Here is a 19275-nt window from a genome sequence, read left to right as displayed (position 1 = left end):
AAAGGCAGCACTCCAGGAAGGAAGTATTCAAAAAATTTCCTGAAGTTTTACGTATGCTTGGCTTTGCTTAGTAAATGCCTTATTCTACAAGTTTCAGAATGTATCTAGCATCCTGCTTAGCCCTACTATTATTATTATTTTGGTATTTATTAAGCACTTACTATGTGCTAAGGATAGTTCTGAGCACTGGGGTAGAAACAGGGTAATTGGGTTGTCCCACGTGGGGCTCACAGCTTTAATCCCCATTTTACAGATGAGGTAACTAAGGCACAGAGAAGTGGCTTGCCCACGGTCACAGCAGACAAGGAGGCAGAATTAGAACCCACATCCTCTGACTCACAAGCCTGTGCTCCTTCTAAGCCACACTGCTCTCAAGAAAACAAACATCTGTGAACCCTAGTGAAGAGTAAATGTTAAAGGCTGAAATTCTGATGCATATCTTTACTTGTGGCTTTTTTTTTTCTTTCCTTACTGTATTTGTTAAGTACTTACTAAGTGCCAGGCACTTATACTAAACGCTGGGGTAGATACAAGCTAATCAGGTTAGATAGTCCCAGTCCCACATGTGGCTTAGTCTTTACCCCCATTTTACAGATAACAGGTTCACAGAAGTGGCTCGCCCAAGGTCACACAGCAGTGGTTGACCGATAGCAAACTACTTAAATACCATAAAAAAGGAAAAAAAAAAGCTTATTTAAATATTGTTCTTAAGATTGAGTGCAAGGGGAAAGGATTAAAACCCAGAGGCTAGGGGAAGATTTTAGCACCTCCTTTTGAGAAAATGGCTAATTTGAGTTTTATAATAATAACAGTAACAATGATGACATTTATTAAGCGCTTACTATGTGCAAAGCACTGTTCTAAGCGCTGGGGAGGTTACAAGGTGATCAGATTGTCCGGGGGAGCGGGGGGGTGCTCACAGTCTTAATCCCCATTTTACAGATGAGGTAACTGAGGCAGAGAGAAGTTAAGTGCCTTGCCCAAACTCACAGAGCTGATATTTGGCGGAGCCAGGATTTGAACCAATGAACTCTGACTCCAAAGCCCGTGCTCTTTCCACTGAGCCACGCTGTAATTGCTCTTTAATTTATTGTCAATGTTTGAGACACATTTATTCCTAATTAGTCTGCAACTATGCATGTAACTTAACCTAGCCTGGCAGTGAGAGGAAGGAAACTGGCAATATGGCAATACTTCAAAATGACCAAGCAATTTATTTTTGCTTTTCGTGTGAAGCTAACTCGTTAACCAAACAGAAATAACCAGTTACCTCACATCTCATCCCTAAGTATGACAACACTCCACAAGTGTTCCTTCCTGCAGGATAGCTGAAACTTTTAAGAATCAAGTCCGATTCAGAGCCCCTCCAGTAACTAACTACGCAATTACAACACCAAGGCCATTGGTCCCCCTAAACAAATGATGGGATTTTTTGGCAAACACATACACAAATTCAGTCTCAATGGTACATTTTTTTTCCAGCTGTTCACATGACCTCATCTTTTGACGAGGGATTAACATTCTCAACTAGCCTCCCCTCCTTTATCACTCAGTTAAGTCCCTAGGTTTTCAACAGTTGAACAGGAAAAACAGCGGACTAACCCTTTCATGTTTTCCGATGGGAGACTGGTAATAAATATACAGATATTCCATTAAGAGTAATTCTGGGTTGAGCACATCAGTTTAAATGAATCTCCGACTGGGAAACCAAACTTCAACCCATCCCCGAATGGACACACTGCAAAGATTTCCCAATATTCAATTATTTCAATATATTTTATTTTAAAACAGGTCACGACACTAAGCTCAGCCCGTTCTGCTGTTATACAAGCTACAAATGCTTGTTCAAACAGTGGAGGGACAATCTTTAGTAGCATAGTTGAAAAGTGAATAAAAATCCATATAAAACAAATATTCAAATAGTTTCCATAGGAACACAGATAAATGTGACCCCATCTTCTAGTCATCCATTTCATCACATTTATGCCAACCCTACTCTTGAACACATTTTTAAAAAAACTAGCAGGAATTAAGTTAATGGTCCCCGAAAATGCCCTAAATTCAAGCTACACTCGCTGGGAAGAGACTACACACAAGTATCTATACATTAATACTAGCCGAAGCACAAGTTGCCGGATGATGTTCCATGCCACTTTCCCAAGCACAAGACAAGGGCAGAGTGTTGGTATCTGGCTCCTCTACTGCTGCTGGCAAATCTTGCTCGTTGATTTGTTGCATTCGTTGCCTAAAGCAGATCAAGGAGGTATATTCAGAAAAATCGTATCCACAATTTCAGAATAATTTTCATTTTAGCAAAGCAATTTCTGGGAGAGCATGCAGTTCCTGACAGATTAGTTAATTCCTACACTTTTCATATTAAGAAAAAAAAGTCAGCATCCTTGCCCGCCACTTGACACGTTGCACTTCCCACATCCCAGCAAAAACAAAACACCAGCAGCCCTATAATCAATTCCTTCACAATCTGTCCTCTCTGTACTGACACTCATCAGGGGTCCAGATGACTAGCACAGTATTTCTAAATAGCTACTTCTATAATATCATATCAATAAGTCGGCAGTCCTCATGACTGTTACCTGGTTTCACTTAACTGATTTATCCTGAATAAATAAGAACTGATGGTAATTTATATGCGTAATCAAATCCAATGTAAACTTCTACTTCTCCACCTAGGCACCTGCTTAACAGTTAGCTCTCTACCGTAACAAATCAGTAACACTGAAATATTACTTACCATGCTGGACCTGACATCACATAATAGATAGTTGGCCTCTGGAATCCATTGAACGTAGAAGCAGCGGCAACAGTGTAAGCACCCATATTTTCAAAAAGCAGCCAATCTCCAACTTGCAATTCCGGCATATCGCAGCGCTCAACGATACGATCGAGCCCATCACATGTTGGACCCCAAATGCTGCAGGAATAGTAACTCTCATCTGGTTTGGGTCTCTGGAGAGAAGAGAAACAAAAATGAGTTTAATTCATTTCACTTAACACCATGTGTAACTTACGTCATAGTAGAAGGCAACTAGTTACCTTTTGTAGAATCGGTTTAACGTGCGCATGATCGTACAAGATGCAATTAAATGATCCATATACTCCATCATTCACATAATACATTATAGTTTTGTCATTAACATCATCTTCATCTAGAAAGGTAGATAAATCCAAATTTAAAACTTATGAAAGACTTGTTTCCTGGTACCTCAATGATAATTGAGCACTTTAGAACTCAGTACATACCATCAGAACCTGTCTGTTCTTTTAATACAACCTTTTTGGCAATGATATTAACAGCGAGCGTGAAAGCTGATGCAACATAGTATCTGCCTGGTTCAGCAATGATTCTCACTCCTGAATCAGAAGGGAAATACTTCTCCAATGCTGGATTGATGACACTTGTGATCTATCAGAAGAGGTAGCAATTAGAATGCAGTTTTCAAACAATTTTCACTCCTGTTAAAGTTCTATTAGCTCAGTCACAATGCAAAAAAAAAAAAAGTCAGCCAGTTAAAAATACAGGATTCACAAACATGACCTCGAAATCTTTTTTAAGACAGAAGGTCTACCACAGGGTTTAACCCAGGGCTTAATACATGGTAAAGTAACTTAATAAATATCACTATTATCACTGAGATCCAATTTTTTAAAAATTGGGCAATTCAGAAAAATCTTTCCACCACCAAGCCACATTTCTTCTTACTTATGAAATTTCAAATGTTTATCCACATTTGGTAAAAAAAAAAACTAGACAACCTAAATTTAGTGAGTATACATATTTTTACTTGATCCCAATTGGACTCTTTTGCATGTTTTACTGTTTTCCTGGAAACAGTAACTAATGAGTGCTTACTCTGTGCCAAGCAGTGTGGTAAGCATTTGGTTAGGTACAATCATATCAGACACGGTCTCTGTCCTACATGGGACAGTCTGAAGGGGAAAAGGAGAAGAGGAATTGAATCCCCATTTTACAAACGAAACTAGGGCACAGAGAAATCAGGTGACTTGCTTAAGGTCACAGAGCAGGCAAGTGCTAGAGTCAATATTAGAATTCACATCTCCTGACTGCCAGTTCTGGGCCCTTTTCACTAGGCCACGCTCCTTCCCAGGCAAAAAAAGAATTTGGGGGTGGAACTAGGCACTCTTCAGTTTCCCATTTTACTCCCTTCAATGTATCTGACCTCCACTCAGGACCACGTCTGAATTTGTCATTAACATCTTCATCTAGACAAAGTGGTATTCAAATCCAAATTCAAAACTCTTATTTGTATTTCCTACACACTCCTGTCTTTTGGACAGTGCTCACCGCATTGTATGTGCTTGGTAAATATCGTTACTGCTCCTAAAAGCCTTTTCTGTAATCACACAAACTAAAGGTTACCCTTCCTAAAACTTCAAACACAAAGCTTATTTCAAATACAAGATGAGGGCATTTTTAAAAAGCAGTTATTCTCACAAGAAGGTAGAGCTTGCTCTTTTTGTTAACTGTAGGGGAATTTTTTCAAAAAATAAAAAATAAAAAAACCACCAAAATGGAATCTTGCTGAATAATTTTCTAAATTTTTCAGAAAAAGAGAATACCTCTTCAAACTTGAGCTTCACATCTTCAGAGCCAGGGAAACCTCCTCCAATGTCCAGCAGACACATATCAAAACCAAGCTCGGCCTAGTGTAAAAAAGATTAAATGATCAGGCTTAAAAGGGAGCTACATAAAGAGGAAGCAGAACTAAAGAAAAATCATGACTGAAATATTCCAAGATCATAAGCTTTTTGAAGGTGCCAAGCTGCTTCCCATCAGAGGAAACTAGACACGGCACAGAGACCTTGCAAACACTGTTAACATATCATCCTGCTGTGCACACGACTGAACTTTTGTCAAGTCTGATGCTCTTTTCTGCCAAATGGGCCCTTGTTCTGCAGTGGAAGCAGCCTGTACATTCTGCCAAAATGTCTGTTGGCTACAATGAGGGTGAGGGAATTATCGAGGAAACACGCATATGGCATCGCAACTGCTCCACAAACTTTCCTCAATGCGAGGTTTCGCAAGAACTCAAAGGCCAGTGTCAGAGAACTGGGTGAGCAGTCAAACACGTGGCAGACAGCTATGAAAAGACACAACCCCGGTAACACACAGCCTGAAGACATATCCCGACTCCCGGGCAATTTGGCTGGTCATTTTGCCAAGTCCTGACCTCCACAAAACTCTGCTCAAAAGAGGGGCTATTTCTACAGAAAGTAGACCAATCTAGGGCTCCTTAAATCCACGAGACTCGGGTTTCGACACCTGCCTCCCACTCTTGGCGCCAGAAGAGGCTGTTTCACATAGGCACAGCTGGACGAGCCAGTGTTAAAATAACGTCACTACCTCAGCTCCTGCATGCTTTCCCCAGTCCAGGACTTTGTGATTCCAGCCTCCAGACACTTTGGACTTGTGCCACAGAACACATCATGGTTGACCCTGTGTCACTTACACTAGTAAGAAGGGCATTTATTGAGTTCTCAACTGGGTGCAGTGCTTGGAGAGTACAAAAAACAAAGAAGTGACCCAATTCCCTACCTGAAAGTTCTCTAATGAGATATACAGGAAAAATACGTACAAATAGAGTAGTCAAAATACGTTAATTGAAAGTTTAAGGGAACACATACAGGAAGTAGTCCCTCGGCACTGTTGGAGAAGTAGATAGAACAAGACCCAGCCTCCTTTTTGTGCAAAAGGACCACACAAAACCTTGTAACGGTGCCAGTTTAAACATACAAGAATGCAACTTGCTTCACTGTGAATCTGTTTGCTTTTTTACTCAATGATTTGCTCCCCATCACCCTCCCGACAGCTCCAAGTCCCAAGAACCATAGGTGGCAGACCCCTGAGTTGGAGAAAGTGAAACCACAGACACCATCTGCACCCAGCTTGGATTTTTCAGGCTCTAAAATGTTTATCCTACACTTCACGGCCAACTGAGCTTTTCCAGGTGGGGAAGGTAGTCAGTCACGGAAGGGGTGGTGTGGATACAAGTAGGCAAAACAAAAATCTACTAATCACTGGGGCCTCACTGGATACCTCAGGGCTGAGGATGCGTAAGAACAAGTTCATAAGTACCAGAGATGGCTGATAAGACTTGTATACAAGAGCTAGAAACTGGGGAAAGGGGGATTTTATAAGGGCTTTGAAAACCGGGAGATAGGTTGGATTTAGGGAGAGTCTGAAGCCTGGGGAACAGCACGAGTGAGCGGGTAGAGTGGGGAGAGTTGAGATTGAGGTATGCTAAATTAGCTTGGAAAAAATGAAGTGCATATCAAGTAAGTGCTAGACCCTTACCTGCCTCATAAGGCACGGGTAACGAGTTCTTCTAAGCCCTCCTCTTCCTAGCTGTCCCACTTCAGCTGCTACTATCCTCCCACCTGGCCCAGAAGCCCAAAATCTGCGTCACCCTCATGACTCTGCACTATCTTTCAACTTGCACGGTCTACTACTGCTTCTCTCTCCCACTCCCCACAACTTTCCACCAGCTTTTCGGTGTTCCTCAGCATCAAATAAAGCTCAAAACTAGCTTCGAGGTGCCACCAACTAGCCCCACCCTACCTTCCTGTTTTTCTTCACTCCTCAACGAGCACTTTGCTTTATGAAATCTCGAGAATGGAGTGTGTGACCTGGATTGGTACTGGGTTGCTACTAGAAGGCACCGAGGGCCACGTGAAAAATGAACTAGAACTCAAGAACGCTTTATTTCACATTGTTGGAAAAAGACACAGTGTCATAATGCCTGGCATCTTTCAAGGCGCAACTGTAGTGCGATATGGAATTTTATTGTATACTTACTCCCATGTCGAAGACACACCGGGCATCGGTCACTGCCTGGACAAAGGTGTCTGGATCAGTACAACCACTCCCAACGTGAAAGCTGAAAGGACAAAGGATTTCATTTTATTCTAAAAGGGGATGCACGTTGAAAATAAAATTCATAAACCATAATTAAATTAGAGCTGGATGTTGCACGAAACATCTAAGATCTCTGCCCGAAAAGCTTCTAGCTTGGAAGCCGAACTTACCTGACTCCAATGACATCAATGTTGAGTTCCTTAGCCCGTTCCAGGAGAAGCCTGCTCGTTTTGAGCGTGGCACCAAATTTAACACTTAGGCGACAGACTGCTTTGGAGTCATCGGTAGCAATCCGCAGGACCAACCTGGAGATAAAGAGAAAAAACTATCTATTCTGAAGCCCTGAAAGCCAACAAAATGTCCGGTGCGTAACTAATGCCCAAACCCTCACACCAGGCTGGATCCCTTTTAACTAGCCACACAGAACTACATATGGCAGGTCATTTGTTTTCACACAGAATATTCTAGCAACTTCCCCCATCCTCCTCCTCCCCATTCTCAGAGTGTTAAGGTAAGGCAGTTCTATAGCAAGAGTCCAGGGGACAGATGCACACTCTGGGGATGTGTTAAACCCAAAGAAATGCTGTAACGCCAAAACACAACTCACTTTGCCTTTGGATGAGCTCTGTTAACTTTCATTAACTCTACTTCACTATCAAAAGTCATCATCTGCACTCCACTGTTGGCAGCATACTTAATTTGGGACACTTGTTTACATGGATTTGCATAAATTATTCTCTCTGGAGGCACGCCGATGCTCTGCACCAACTGAATTTCGGTCTGAAAATTAGAAAGTGAGTTTACTGTTAATAAACTGCATTTTTCAAATTGAAACAACACTGAGCAGGGAGACTGTTGCAATTGATTCTGGTGTCCATTGTTTTAACTGGGTGTGTCAGTTTTAAATTACAGATAAAATCATCAAGAAATACTAGAAATTGAGGGTGTTTCTGTTTTCACCTAAGCGCTTCCTACTGCCTCACTACATGAACAGACGACTATAAGCCCCCTGAGAGTGAGGATCGCATATTTTCCCTCCCAGTTGCTGAGTACGGGGGCCCTACACACAGCAGACACTCAAATACTGTTCATTGATTGCTCAAGTTAAACGTTAATAAAGTTTACCTTGCTGGCACAATCGAATCCAGCCCCTAAAGCAGCAAGCGTCTTCACAATAGCTTTGCTGTCATTGCATTTGACAGCATAAAAAGGAGTGACTCGAGGGAGGGCTTTGTACCATCGCATGTGTTTTTTTAGGACATCCCCAAGGTCGGCAACGTAGAAGGCATCTTTATCATCCTTCAAAAAAAATTATACATATATATATATGCATATAGGCAATAAACGCACACATAATTAAGATTTCTGAAAGTTTTGTTAAAATTAACAGAGTACTCAATCTGAATTTACCATGTACCACTCTCCTCCTTCTCCAGTCTGCTATTCCCACCTGTTTCCACTGCTCCCTTCGAAACAGTGTATGGGCACTTTAAGCCTGCGGCACAGCTCCTGCTTCTCTGCCCTACCCACTACCCTGGAAGCCAAAAGGCTCCTGGCCAGACCCTTCACCTTTCACTCCAGCCCCATCCCCCAGTGCCGGGGGAGGGGTGAAGGAGTGAGAACAAGTGTGGCATTTTCCATCCCTGATCTGTGGATCTGGCTTGGCTCTATCTAAAATTACATGAGCACATCCATGCCCAGGGTTCCTTCTAGCTAAACACAGTTCTATGAAAACTAAATAAAAAGAAAAGTCGACCGATCTTTATTTTTTTTTTAAAGCCCACTGCCTCTTTTCCTTTTGGCCCTGGGAATGTGAATACGGTTTCATTTTCAAGGCATCTTCACCAGGGAAATTGGTTAACACTTACAGAGGAGGAAACTTCATTGATTTTTTGGTCCAGGATATCCTTGGCAGTAAATCCTTCATCAAGGAATGTAAAGTCAAACTCATCATTGCTGAAGTTATTCATGATTCCTTGTTATTCTTCTAAAGTGCAACAATCTTTCGATGTAGAAAAAGAAAACCTGGATCTTAGTTTACAAGTTGATATGTTAAAACACAAAAATATTAAGAGCCAACATATCAAATGCAAGCTTTATACTTACATGGAAAACTGGGAGCCGGAACAGAAAAGCTCTTTCCAGCTAGACACTTAGGGTATTTCTCCAAGAGAGAAAATCCTGGGAAATGTAGGTTATGTTTGTGTCCTTGGTGCAGCTGACGCACTATAGGTTTTCTACAAGAGGCAAAAACAAAACAAACCATTTCTAATCACGCAAATCACACTATACCTAATATAAGAAGTCCCAGAAAACAGTAATGGAAATCAGTGAACAAAGTTTGGCCAGTCAAAATTCCAAAAGAACATAGCTTTACTGTGTGTCCAATACTGCCAATAATGCTTGACAGCACTCAGAAAGGCATCAGACAAATAAACGTTAATAGGTAATCATTTACCACTTCCTAAAAACTCCTAAGGGCCAAATGTTGGCAGACCTATTCTTATCCGATAATATGGCATTTTGAATTGGTGTATACTCTTTATACTTTTGCTAAAAAAAAAGCAGTGCATTTTATTTCTCTGAGACTTTAGGGAAGTTGGAACTAACCTCTCAGCTCAAACAAATTGGTTCACTTAAAGCAACAGTAAATGAAGCCTATCAGATCACTGCTGGTAAAGCAATCTATTTAAAACAGAAGTACTTCCAAATATTAAGGTTTCAAACCTGCTGACCAGAATAAACCTAATTAAAACTCTGAGCAAGAACTCATTTCATGAGCCTAGTTTTAACCTATGTTCTGGTTGGGCCAATATTCTCACATGTAGCAAAAAGAAAAAAAATGCACTCATTTTTGTCCTCTTAATGGTGTCCTTTAGGAGTTTAGCAATTTTGGCTCCAATGGCCATCAAAGGCTCATATCACAGACTCCACGCTCTGTGACTCCCATTGGGTGGCCTGCTCTTTCGCTAACGTTAACTACACACTACAGAGAGCAGACAAGGCCTTCCCGGATAAAGCCCTCTTTTTCCCCCCAATTTCCTCTCCCTGACACATATTTGGCACTCGTGTACGTATCCGTAATGCATTTTAACTCTGCCCTCCCCTTCTAGAGGGTAAGCTCCCGTGGGGAGGGAACATAAGAACTGTTTCACTGTTCTCAGCTCACTGCAGTGCTCTGCACAGGTAAGTGCTCAATAAATACCACCGATTGATTGCCAATCATGACAAATCCACACCTCTGCAATTTCGTTGAGGCACCGGTTTAGGGCTGGGGATTTTTCTGAGGAGGAAACGACCACCGCTTATTCTTTAAAAGATTTTAAAGAGGTGTTAACGGGGCTTTTCATACTGAATGCTGCCGCTCCGGGCTCTGCTACCTGGCTGCTGTGTGACCCTGGGCCCGGGGGGCTCTGATCTGGTCGCACTGAAATCCTGTTCCCGTGCTTACTACACTGCACAGGCGTTTAAGAAATACTTCGGTCACCTTCCCATCACTTCCAAAGTACATCCTGAAAGCTTCAGGTACGGGAACATGCACCAATGTCATCACAAAACAGCAGTTTCCCAGAAACTGCTTCTTCCCGGGTGTGTAAATGTTCTGAAACGTGGGGGTGCCGGTCACTTCCTTTTAACGTTTCAAAAAGGCGTTAAACAGTTTCTGAGGCCCTGAAGCCTCAAGGCCGTCGTCCTTCGAGATAAAAGTTTAAGGGGGAGAGTGGCTCCTTCCTTCTTTCAGTCGTATTTATTGAGCGCTTACTGGGTGCGGGACGCTGTACTAAGTACAAAAATGCAACATGTGGAGACGGTCCCCACCCATCAACGGGCTCACAGTCTAGAAGAGCACTTTTGTGAGCCCATTTCCTGAAACCAAAATCCGACCAAAAAATGGAAAGGGGGGGTGGTGGTGGCAATATATACTGCGCCTAAGAGCGGGTCCCCCCATCTTACCTCCTTCCCTTCCCCACAGCACCTGTATATATGTTTGTACATATTTATTACTCTATTTTACTTGTACATATCTATTCTATTTATTTTATTTTGTTAGTATGTTTGGTTTTGTTCTCTGTCTTCCCCTTTCAGACTGTGAGCCCACTGTTGGGTAGGGACTGGCTCTATATGTTGCCAACTTGTACTTCCCAAGCACTTAGTACAGTGCTCTGCACACAGTAAGCGCTCAATAAATCATCAATTATAAATAAATTACTATAATAAATACGATTGATTGATTGACAGCCGAGTCGCTTGAATGGGCTCCGAGAAGGGGCCTGCGCCCCACAGGCCGGCGGGTTTGCGGGGGTTCACAGCCTTAATCAATCAATCGTATTTATTGAGCGCTTACTATGTGCAGAGCACTGTACTAAGCGCTTGGGAAGTACAAATTGGCAACATATAGAGACAGTCCCTACCCAACAGTGGGCTCACAGTCTAAAAGGGGGAGACAGAGAACAAAACCAAACATACTAACAAAATAAAATAGAATAGATATGTACAAGTAAAATAAATAGAGTAATAAATATGTACATTCATCCACCCAATCGTCCTTATTGAGCGCTTACTGCATGCTGACCACCGTACTGAACGCCACCCCATCGTCCTTACTGGGCACTTACCGTGTGCAGAGCACTGTGCCGAGTGCCCCCCAATCATCAATCAATCAATCAATCGTATTTATGGAGCGCTTACTGTGTGCAGAGCACTGTACTAAGCGCTTGGGGAGTACAATTTGGAAACATATAGGGACAGTCCCTACCCAACAGCGGGCTCACAGTCTAGAAGGGGGAGACGGAGAACAAAACCAAACCTATTAACAAAATAAAATAAATAGAATAGATATGCACAAGTAAAATAGAGTAATAAATATGTACAAACATATATGCACATATAACAGTATATAACATCCTTATTGGGCGCTTACTGTATGCTGACCACCATACTGAGCACCACCCCATGGTCATCATCATCATCAATCGTATTTATGGAGCGCTTACTATGTGCAGAGCACTGTACTAAGCGCTTGGGAAGTACAAATTGGCAACATATAGAGACAGTCCCTACCCAACAGTGGGCTCACAGTCTAAAAGGGGTCCTTGTTGGGTGCTTACTGTGTGTAGAACACTGTACCGAGCGCCCCCTCAATCATCCTTATTGGGCGCTTCCTGTGTGCACTGTACCGAGTGTCACCTAATCGTCCTTATTGGGCGACTACTGTGCGCACTGTACCGAGCGCCACCCCATCGTCCTTACTGGGAGCCTACTGTGTGCACTGTACTGAGCGCCACCCCATCTTCCTTACTGGGCACTTACTGTGTGCAGAGCACTGTACCAAGCGCCCCCCCAATCGTCCTTATTGGGTGCTTACCGTGTGCTCTGTACTGAACGCCACCCCATCGTCCTTACTGGGCACTTACTGTGTGCAGAGCACTGTACCAAGCGCCCCCCAATCGTCCTTATTGGGTGCTTCCTGTTTGCACTGTACCGAGCGCCACCTCATCGTCCTTATTGGGCGCTTCCTGTGTGCTCTGTACCGAGCGCCACCCCGTCGTCCTTTCATTCATTCATTCAATCGTATTTATTGAGCGCTTACTGTGTGCAGAGCACTGTACTAAGCGCCAAGTCGGCAACACAGAGAGACGGTCCCTACCCAACAACGGGCTCACAGTCTAGAAGTTCTTAGTGGGCGCTTACTACATGGAGGGCACTGTACCGAGTGCTCGTCTGCCCGAGCCCCCCAGCGCGCGCACACACACACTCATTCGTATTTATTGAGCGCTTACTGTGTGCAGAGCACTGTACTAAGCGCTTGGGAAGTCCAAGTTGGCAACATATAGAGACGGTCCCTACCCACAGGCGGGTTCACAGTCGAGAAGGGGGAGACGGTCAACAAAACATATTAACAAAATAAAATAGAATAAATATGTACAAGTAAAATAAAAAGAGTAATAAACCTGTACATACTTATATATAGGTGCTGCGGGGAGGGGAAGGAGGTAAAGCGGGGGGGATCGAGAGGAGGGGAAGAAGTCTGGGAAGGCCTCCTGGAGGAGGTGAGCTCTCAGTAATCAATCAATCGTATTTATTGAGCGCTTACGGTGTGCAGAGCACTGGACTAAGCGCTTGGGAAGTACAAGTCGGCAACACATAGAGACTGTCCCTACCCAACAGCGGGCTCACATAATAATGATGGCCTTTATAAGGCGCTTACCATGTGCAAAGCACTGTTCTAAGCGCTGGGGTGGGGTTTACAAGGTGATCAGGTAGGGCTGTTTATTGAGTATTTACTGAGCGCTTACTCTGTGCAGTACAATGATCCGTCCGATCGACCGGATGCGCCTTGTCTAAGGGAAAGGAAAACGCCACTCTTCCCTGCTTGACCCTGGAAAGTTCCAGGTCAGGGCCTGGTTGAGCCATTAAGTTTGCCGCCCCCCCAACACACACACACACACACACACACACACACACACACACACACACACAGAGACACACACAGACACACACACACACACAAGCGCGCCGACCCCATGACCTCTGCCTCCCCAGCCCGGGCTCCTTCCGCCGAGCCACGCCGCTTCTCTAGACTGTGGGCCCGTTGTTGGGGAGGGCCCGGCTCCCTACGTTGCCGGCTTGCACTCCCCAAGCGCTTAGCACAGTGCTCTGCACACAGTCCGCGCTCAATAAGTACGACTGAATGAATGAATACACACACAGATATACACACAGACACACACACAGATGTACACACAGACAAAAAGACATACAGAGACGCACACAGATATACAGACACACACAGATATAGACATACACACATGCACACAAACACACGCACACACACAGATATAGACACAGACACACGCAGATATACACACAGACACACGCAGATATACACACAGACACACACACAGATATACACAGACACACACACAGATATACACACAGACCCGCAGATATACACACAGACACACACACACAGATATACACAGACACACAGATATACACAGACACACACACAGATATACACAGACACACACACACAGATATACAGACACACACAGATATACAGACACACGCACAGATCTACACACAGATCTCACACAGACACACGCAGATATACACACAGACACACGCAGATATACACACAGACACACACACAGATATACACAGACACACACACAGATATACACACAGACCCGCAGATATACACACAGACACACACACACAGATATACACAGACACACAGATATACACAGACACACACACAGATATACACAGACACACACACACAGATATACAGACACACAGATATACAGACACACACAGATATACAGACACACACACAGATATACACAGACACACACAGATATACACAGACACACACACAGATATACAGACACACAGATATACAGACACACGCGCAGATCTACACAGACACATGCACAGATCTCACACAGATATACACACAGACACACGCATATACACACAGACACACGCACACATCTCACACAGATATACACACAGACACACGCAGATCTACACACAGACACACACACAGATATACACACACAGATATACAGACACACACAGATATACAGACACACACAGATATACAGACACACGCACAGATCTACACCCACACACACGCACAGATCTACACACAGACCCACACAGATATCCACAGACCCACACAGGCCCACCCCCACAGATGATATTCACACACCCCCCCCACAGATCTACACAGATACACACAAAGACACACGCAGATAGACACGCAGACACGCACCCAGATATCCACACAGGCGCGCACCCACGGATGATATTCACAAGGGCACACAGACATACACACACACACACACAGATCTACACAGACACACACACAGATCTACACAGACACAGATATACACACACACACAGATATACAGACACACACACACAGATCTACACAGACACACACAGAAATACAGACACACGCACAGATCTACACAGACACACGCACAGATCTACACCCACACACACGCACAGATCTACACACAGACCCACACAGATATCCACAGACCCACACAGGCCCACCCCCACAGATGATATTCACACACACCCCCCCCCCCACAGATCTACACAGACACACAGATACACACAAAGACACACGCAGATAGACACGCACCCAGATATCCACACAGGCGCGCACCCACGGATGATATTCACAAGGGCACACAGACATACACACACACACACACACAGATATACACAGACACACACACACACACACACACAGACGGCCCGTGTCCCCCCCCCCCGGCGTGCCCTCGGCCACGTGCCTGCCCGTCGTCGACGGCTCCTCTCACCTTCAGTGGGCCCGGGCGAGCCCCATAGGGAGCCGCGGCCCGGACGGACGGACGGACGGGCGGACTGATGGACGGACGGACGGACGGACAGACGGCCGGCCCGATTCCCTCCCCGACCCCGCCGGAGTTGCCCCCTGCCCGGGCTGCTGCGGCGGCTCGGACCGGGCCGTCGACGGAAGCAGGGAGGGAGGGAGGCAGGCCGGCCGCGGGGACTGACAAAGCCCGGCGGCGTTGGGGCGCCGCTATTTATAGCGCAGCCGCGTCGTCATGGCGACGCACCAGCTCAAACCAGCCCCGATCGGTTCCGGCCGGGCGGGGAGGGGGGCGGAGGGACCGGCGGGGACGGCCCAGCGTCAGCGCCTTAAGGCCGCACGCCCCGCCCCGCCAGCCGGGAGGGCCGGACGCGCCCGCCCACCCCACCGTTCGGTCGGTCAATCATCATCATCAATCGTCTTGATTGAGCGCTTACTGTGTGCAGAATCGATCCATCGATCGTATTTATCGAGCGCTTACTATGTGCAGAGCACTGGACTAAGCGCTTGGGAAGGACAGATTGGCATCACATAGAGACAGCCCCCACCCAACAGTGGGCTCACAGTCTAAAAGGGGGAGACGGAGGACAAAACCATACTAACAAAATAAAATAAACAGAATGGATAGGTACAAATACATTAAATAAATAAATAAAGAGTAAAAAAATATGTACAAACATATATCCATGTATACAGGTGCTGTGGGGAAGGGAGGGAGGTAAGATGGGGGGATGGAGAGGGGGACGAGGGGGAGAGGAAGGAAGGGGCTCAGGCTGGGAAGGCCTCCTAGATTGATCGTCGTCGTCAACTGTATTGATTGAGCGCTTACTGTGTGCAGAGCACTGGACAGTGCTCTGCACACAGTAAGCGCTCAATCAATACGATTGATTGATTGATTGACTAAGCGCTTGGGATGGACAAGTTGGCAACATAGAGAGGCGGTCCTACTGTGTGCGCGGCGCAGTTGGCCACAGCGTCGCCAGGCCGAAAGCACAGAACGGGGAGACGGACCATAAAGCGAAACAAAGCCCCCCTTCAAACCCCTACTACTACTACTACTAATGATGGCATTTAGTAATCAATCAATCAATCAATCGTACTTATTGAGCACTTACTGCGTGCAGAGCACTGGACTAAGCGCTTGGGAAGTACAAGTTGGCAACATATACAGTCCCTACCCAGCAGTGGGCCTCACAGTCTAAAAGTCTAGTGAGCGCTTACTATGTGCCGAGCACCGTTCTAAGCGCTGGGGAGGATACAAGGTGGTGGTGGGGGGGGGGGGGCTCACGGTCTTAATCCCCATTTTACAGATCGGGGAACTGAGGCACAGAGAATCAATCAATCAATCGTATTGATTGAGCGCTTACTGTGTGCAGAGCCCAGTTGGCCACAATGTCTCCAGGCCGAAAGCACAGAACGGGGAGATCATAAAACTAAACAAAGCCTCCCTTCAAAACCCTACTACTACTACTACTACTACTACTGATGGCATTTATTAAGCGCTTACTATGTGCCGAGCACCGTTCTAAGCTCTGGGGAGGATACGAGGTGGGGCGGGGGAGCTCACGGTCTTAATCCCCATTTTACAGATCAGGGAACTGAGGCACAGAGAATCAATCAATCAATCATATTGATTGAGCGCTTACTGTGTGCAGAGCCCAGTTGGCCACAACGTCTCCAGGCCGAAAGCACAGAACGGGGAGATGGACCATAAAACTACACAAAGCCTCCCTTCAAAACACTACCACTACTACTACTACTACTACTACTACTACTACTGATGGCATTTATTAAGCGCTTACTATGTGCCGAGCACCGTTCTAAGCGCTGGGGAGGATACAAGGTGGGGCTGGGGGTGGGGGGGCTCACGGTCTTAATCCCCATTTTACAGATCGGGGAACTGAGGCACAGAGAATCAATCAATCAATCGTAGTTATTGAGCGCTTACTGTGTACAGAGCACTGTACTAAGCGCTCGGGAAGTACAAGTTGGCAACACATAGAGATGGTCCTTACCCAACAGTGGGCTCAGAGAATCAATCAATCAATCAATCGTATTTATTGAGCGCTTAATGTGTGCAGAGCACTGGACTAAGCGCTTGGGAAGTACAAGTTGGCAACATATAGAGACGGTTCCTACCCAACAGTGGGCTCACACAGATCAGGGAACTCAGGCACAGGGAATCAATCAATCAATCAATCGTATTTATTGAGCGCTTACCGTGTGTAGAGCACTGTACTAAGCACTTGGGAAGTACAAGTTGGCAACATATACAGTCCCTACCCAACAGTGGGCTCACACAGATCAGGGAACTGAGGCACAGATAATCAATCAATCGTATTTATTGAGCCCTTACTGTGTGCAGAGCACTGGACTAAGCGCTTGGGAAGTACAAGTTGGCAACATAGAGAGACAGTCCCTACCCAACAGTGGGCTCAGAGAAGTTAAGTGACTTGCCCAAAGTCACACAGCTGACAGTTAGCAGAGCCGGGGTTTGAACCCGTGACCTCCGACTCCAAAGCCTGGGCTCTTTCCATTGAGCCATGCTGCTTCTACCAACAGCTCGCCTCCTCCAGGAGGCCTTCCCAGACTGAGCCCCCTCCTTCCTCTCCCCATCCCCCTTGCCTTACCTCCTTCCCCTCCCCACAGCACCTGTGTATATGTATATATGTTGGTACGTATTTATTACTGTATTTTACTTGTACATATTTATTCTATTTATTTTATTTGGTTAATATGTTTTGTTTTGTTGTCCGTCTCCCCCTTCTAGACTGTGAGCCCGCTGTTGGGTAGGGACCGTCTCTATATGTTGCCAACTTGGACTTCCCAAGCTCTTAGTACAGTGCTCTGCACACAGTAAGCGCTCAATAAATACGACTGAATGAATGAAAGTGGCACTTGGAACCTATGGAATGGGACGCTTCCGTCCCTGAATCCCCTTTCTGCCCTCAAGTGCCCTTATACTCCCTGTCTCTCTCTCTCTCTCTTTCTCTCTCTGTCCATCTCTGCCTCACTCTCATTCTCACCCTCCACCTCTGTCTCTCTCTGCCTCTTTGTCTCCCACTCTCATTCAATCGCTTTCCCCGTGCTTAGAACAGTGCTTCGCACATAGTAAGCTCTTAACAAATGCCATTATTATTATTATTATTTCCTCTCTGCCTCTCCCTGTCTCTCTTTTTCTTTATCTCTGTCTCTCTCTCCCTCTCTCTACGTTTCTTTTTCTTTCCCGGTCTTGTCTGTGTCCCACTTTCGTTCTCTCTGTCTCTCTCTGCCTTTCTTTTTCTTTCCCTGTCTTGTCTGTGTCCCACTCTCATTCTCTCTGTCTCCGCCTTTCTTTTTCTTTCCCTGTCTGTCTCCCACTCTCATTCTTCCTCTCTCCTTTCTTTGTCTCTCTGTCTCCCACTCTCATTCTCTCTCTGTCTCTTTTTCTTTGTCTCCCACTCTCATTCTCTCTGTCTCTCTTTTTCTTTCTGTCTCTGTTTCCCACTCTCATTCTCTCCCTCCATTTCTCTCTCTCACTGTCTCTCTCCCATTCTGTCACTTTCCATCTCCTCTTTTTGCCTCTCTCTGTCTCCCGCTCTTATTCTCTGTCTCTCTCTGCCTTTCTTTTTCTTTCCGTCTGTCCATCTCCACTCTCATTTTCTGTCTCTCTCTCGCTTTTCTTTTTCTTTCTGTCTTTCTGTCTTTCTTGCTTTTCATCTGTCTGTCTCCCACTCACATTCTCCCTCTCCTTTTCTTTCTTTGTCTCTCTGTCTCCCACTCTCATTCTCTGTCTCTCTCTGCCTTTCATTTTCTTTCCCTGTCTTTCTGTTTCCCACTCTCATTTTCTCTGTCTCTCTTTCTGCTTTATTCTTTCCCTGTCTTTCTGTTTCCCACTCGCATTTTCTCTGTCTCTCTGCTTTATTCTTTCCCTTTCTGTCTGTCTCCCACTCTCATTCTCTCTCTCTCTCTTTTCCCTGTCTCTCTCCTACTCTCATTCTCTCTGTCTCGTTTTCTTTGTCTGTCTCTCTGC

General features: G+C 45.2%; 1 protein-coding gene across 1 annotated transcript; it reads right to left on the bottom strand.

Annotated features, from left to right (window-relative positions):
• Window positions 1-1757: 1757 nt before the first annotated feature.
• On the bottom strand, window positions 1758-15422 carry ODC1 (ornithine decarboxylase 1). Its single transcript, XM_038746064.1, has 12 exons — window positions 15232-15422; window positions 9002-9132; window positions 8764-8897; window positions 8021-8194; window positions 7503-7675; window positions 7066-7200; window positions 6836-6917; window positions 4600-4683; window positions 3262-3424; window positions 3055-3167; window positions 2753-2967; window positions 1758-2245 (listed from the first exon to the last, which is right to left on the bottom strand). Exons 3-12 carry the CDS (start codon window positions 8863-8865, stop codon window positions 2101-2103), a joined length of 1386 nt encoding a protein of 461 aa, XP_038601992.1. The 5' UTR covers window positions 8866-8897; window positions 9002-9132; window positions 15232-15422; the 3' UTR covers window positions 1758-2100.
• Between the last annotated feature and the right edge of the window lie 3853 nt (window positions 15423-19275).

Source organism: Tachyglossus aculeatus, chromosome 1, assembly GCF_015852505.1.
Source record: "Tachyglossus aculeatus isolate mTacAcu1 chromosome 1, mTacAcu1.pri, whole genome shotgun sequence".
Taxonomy (NCBI): Eukaryota; Metazoa; Chordata; class Mammalia; order Monotremata; family Tachyglossidae; genus Tachyglossus; species Tachyglossus aculeatus.
Note: the sequence above shows the minus strand (reverse complement) of the source record. Positions and strands in the feature narration are given on the sequence as shown.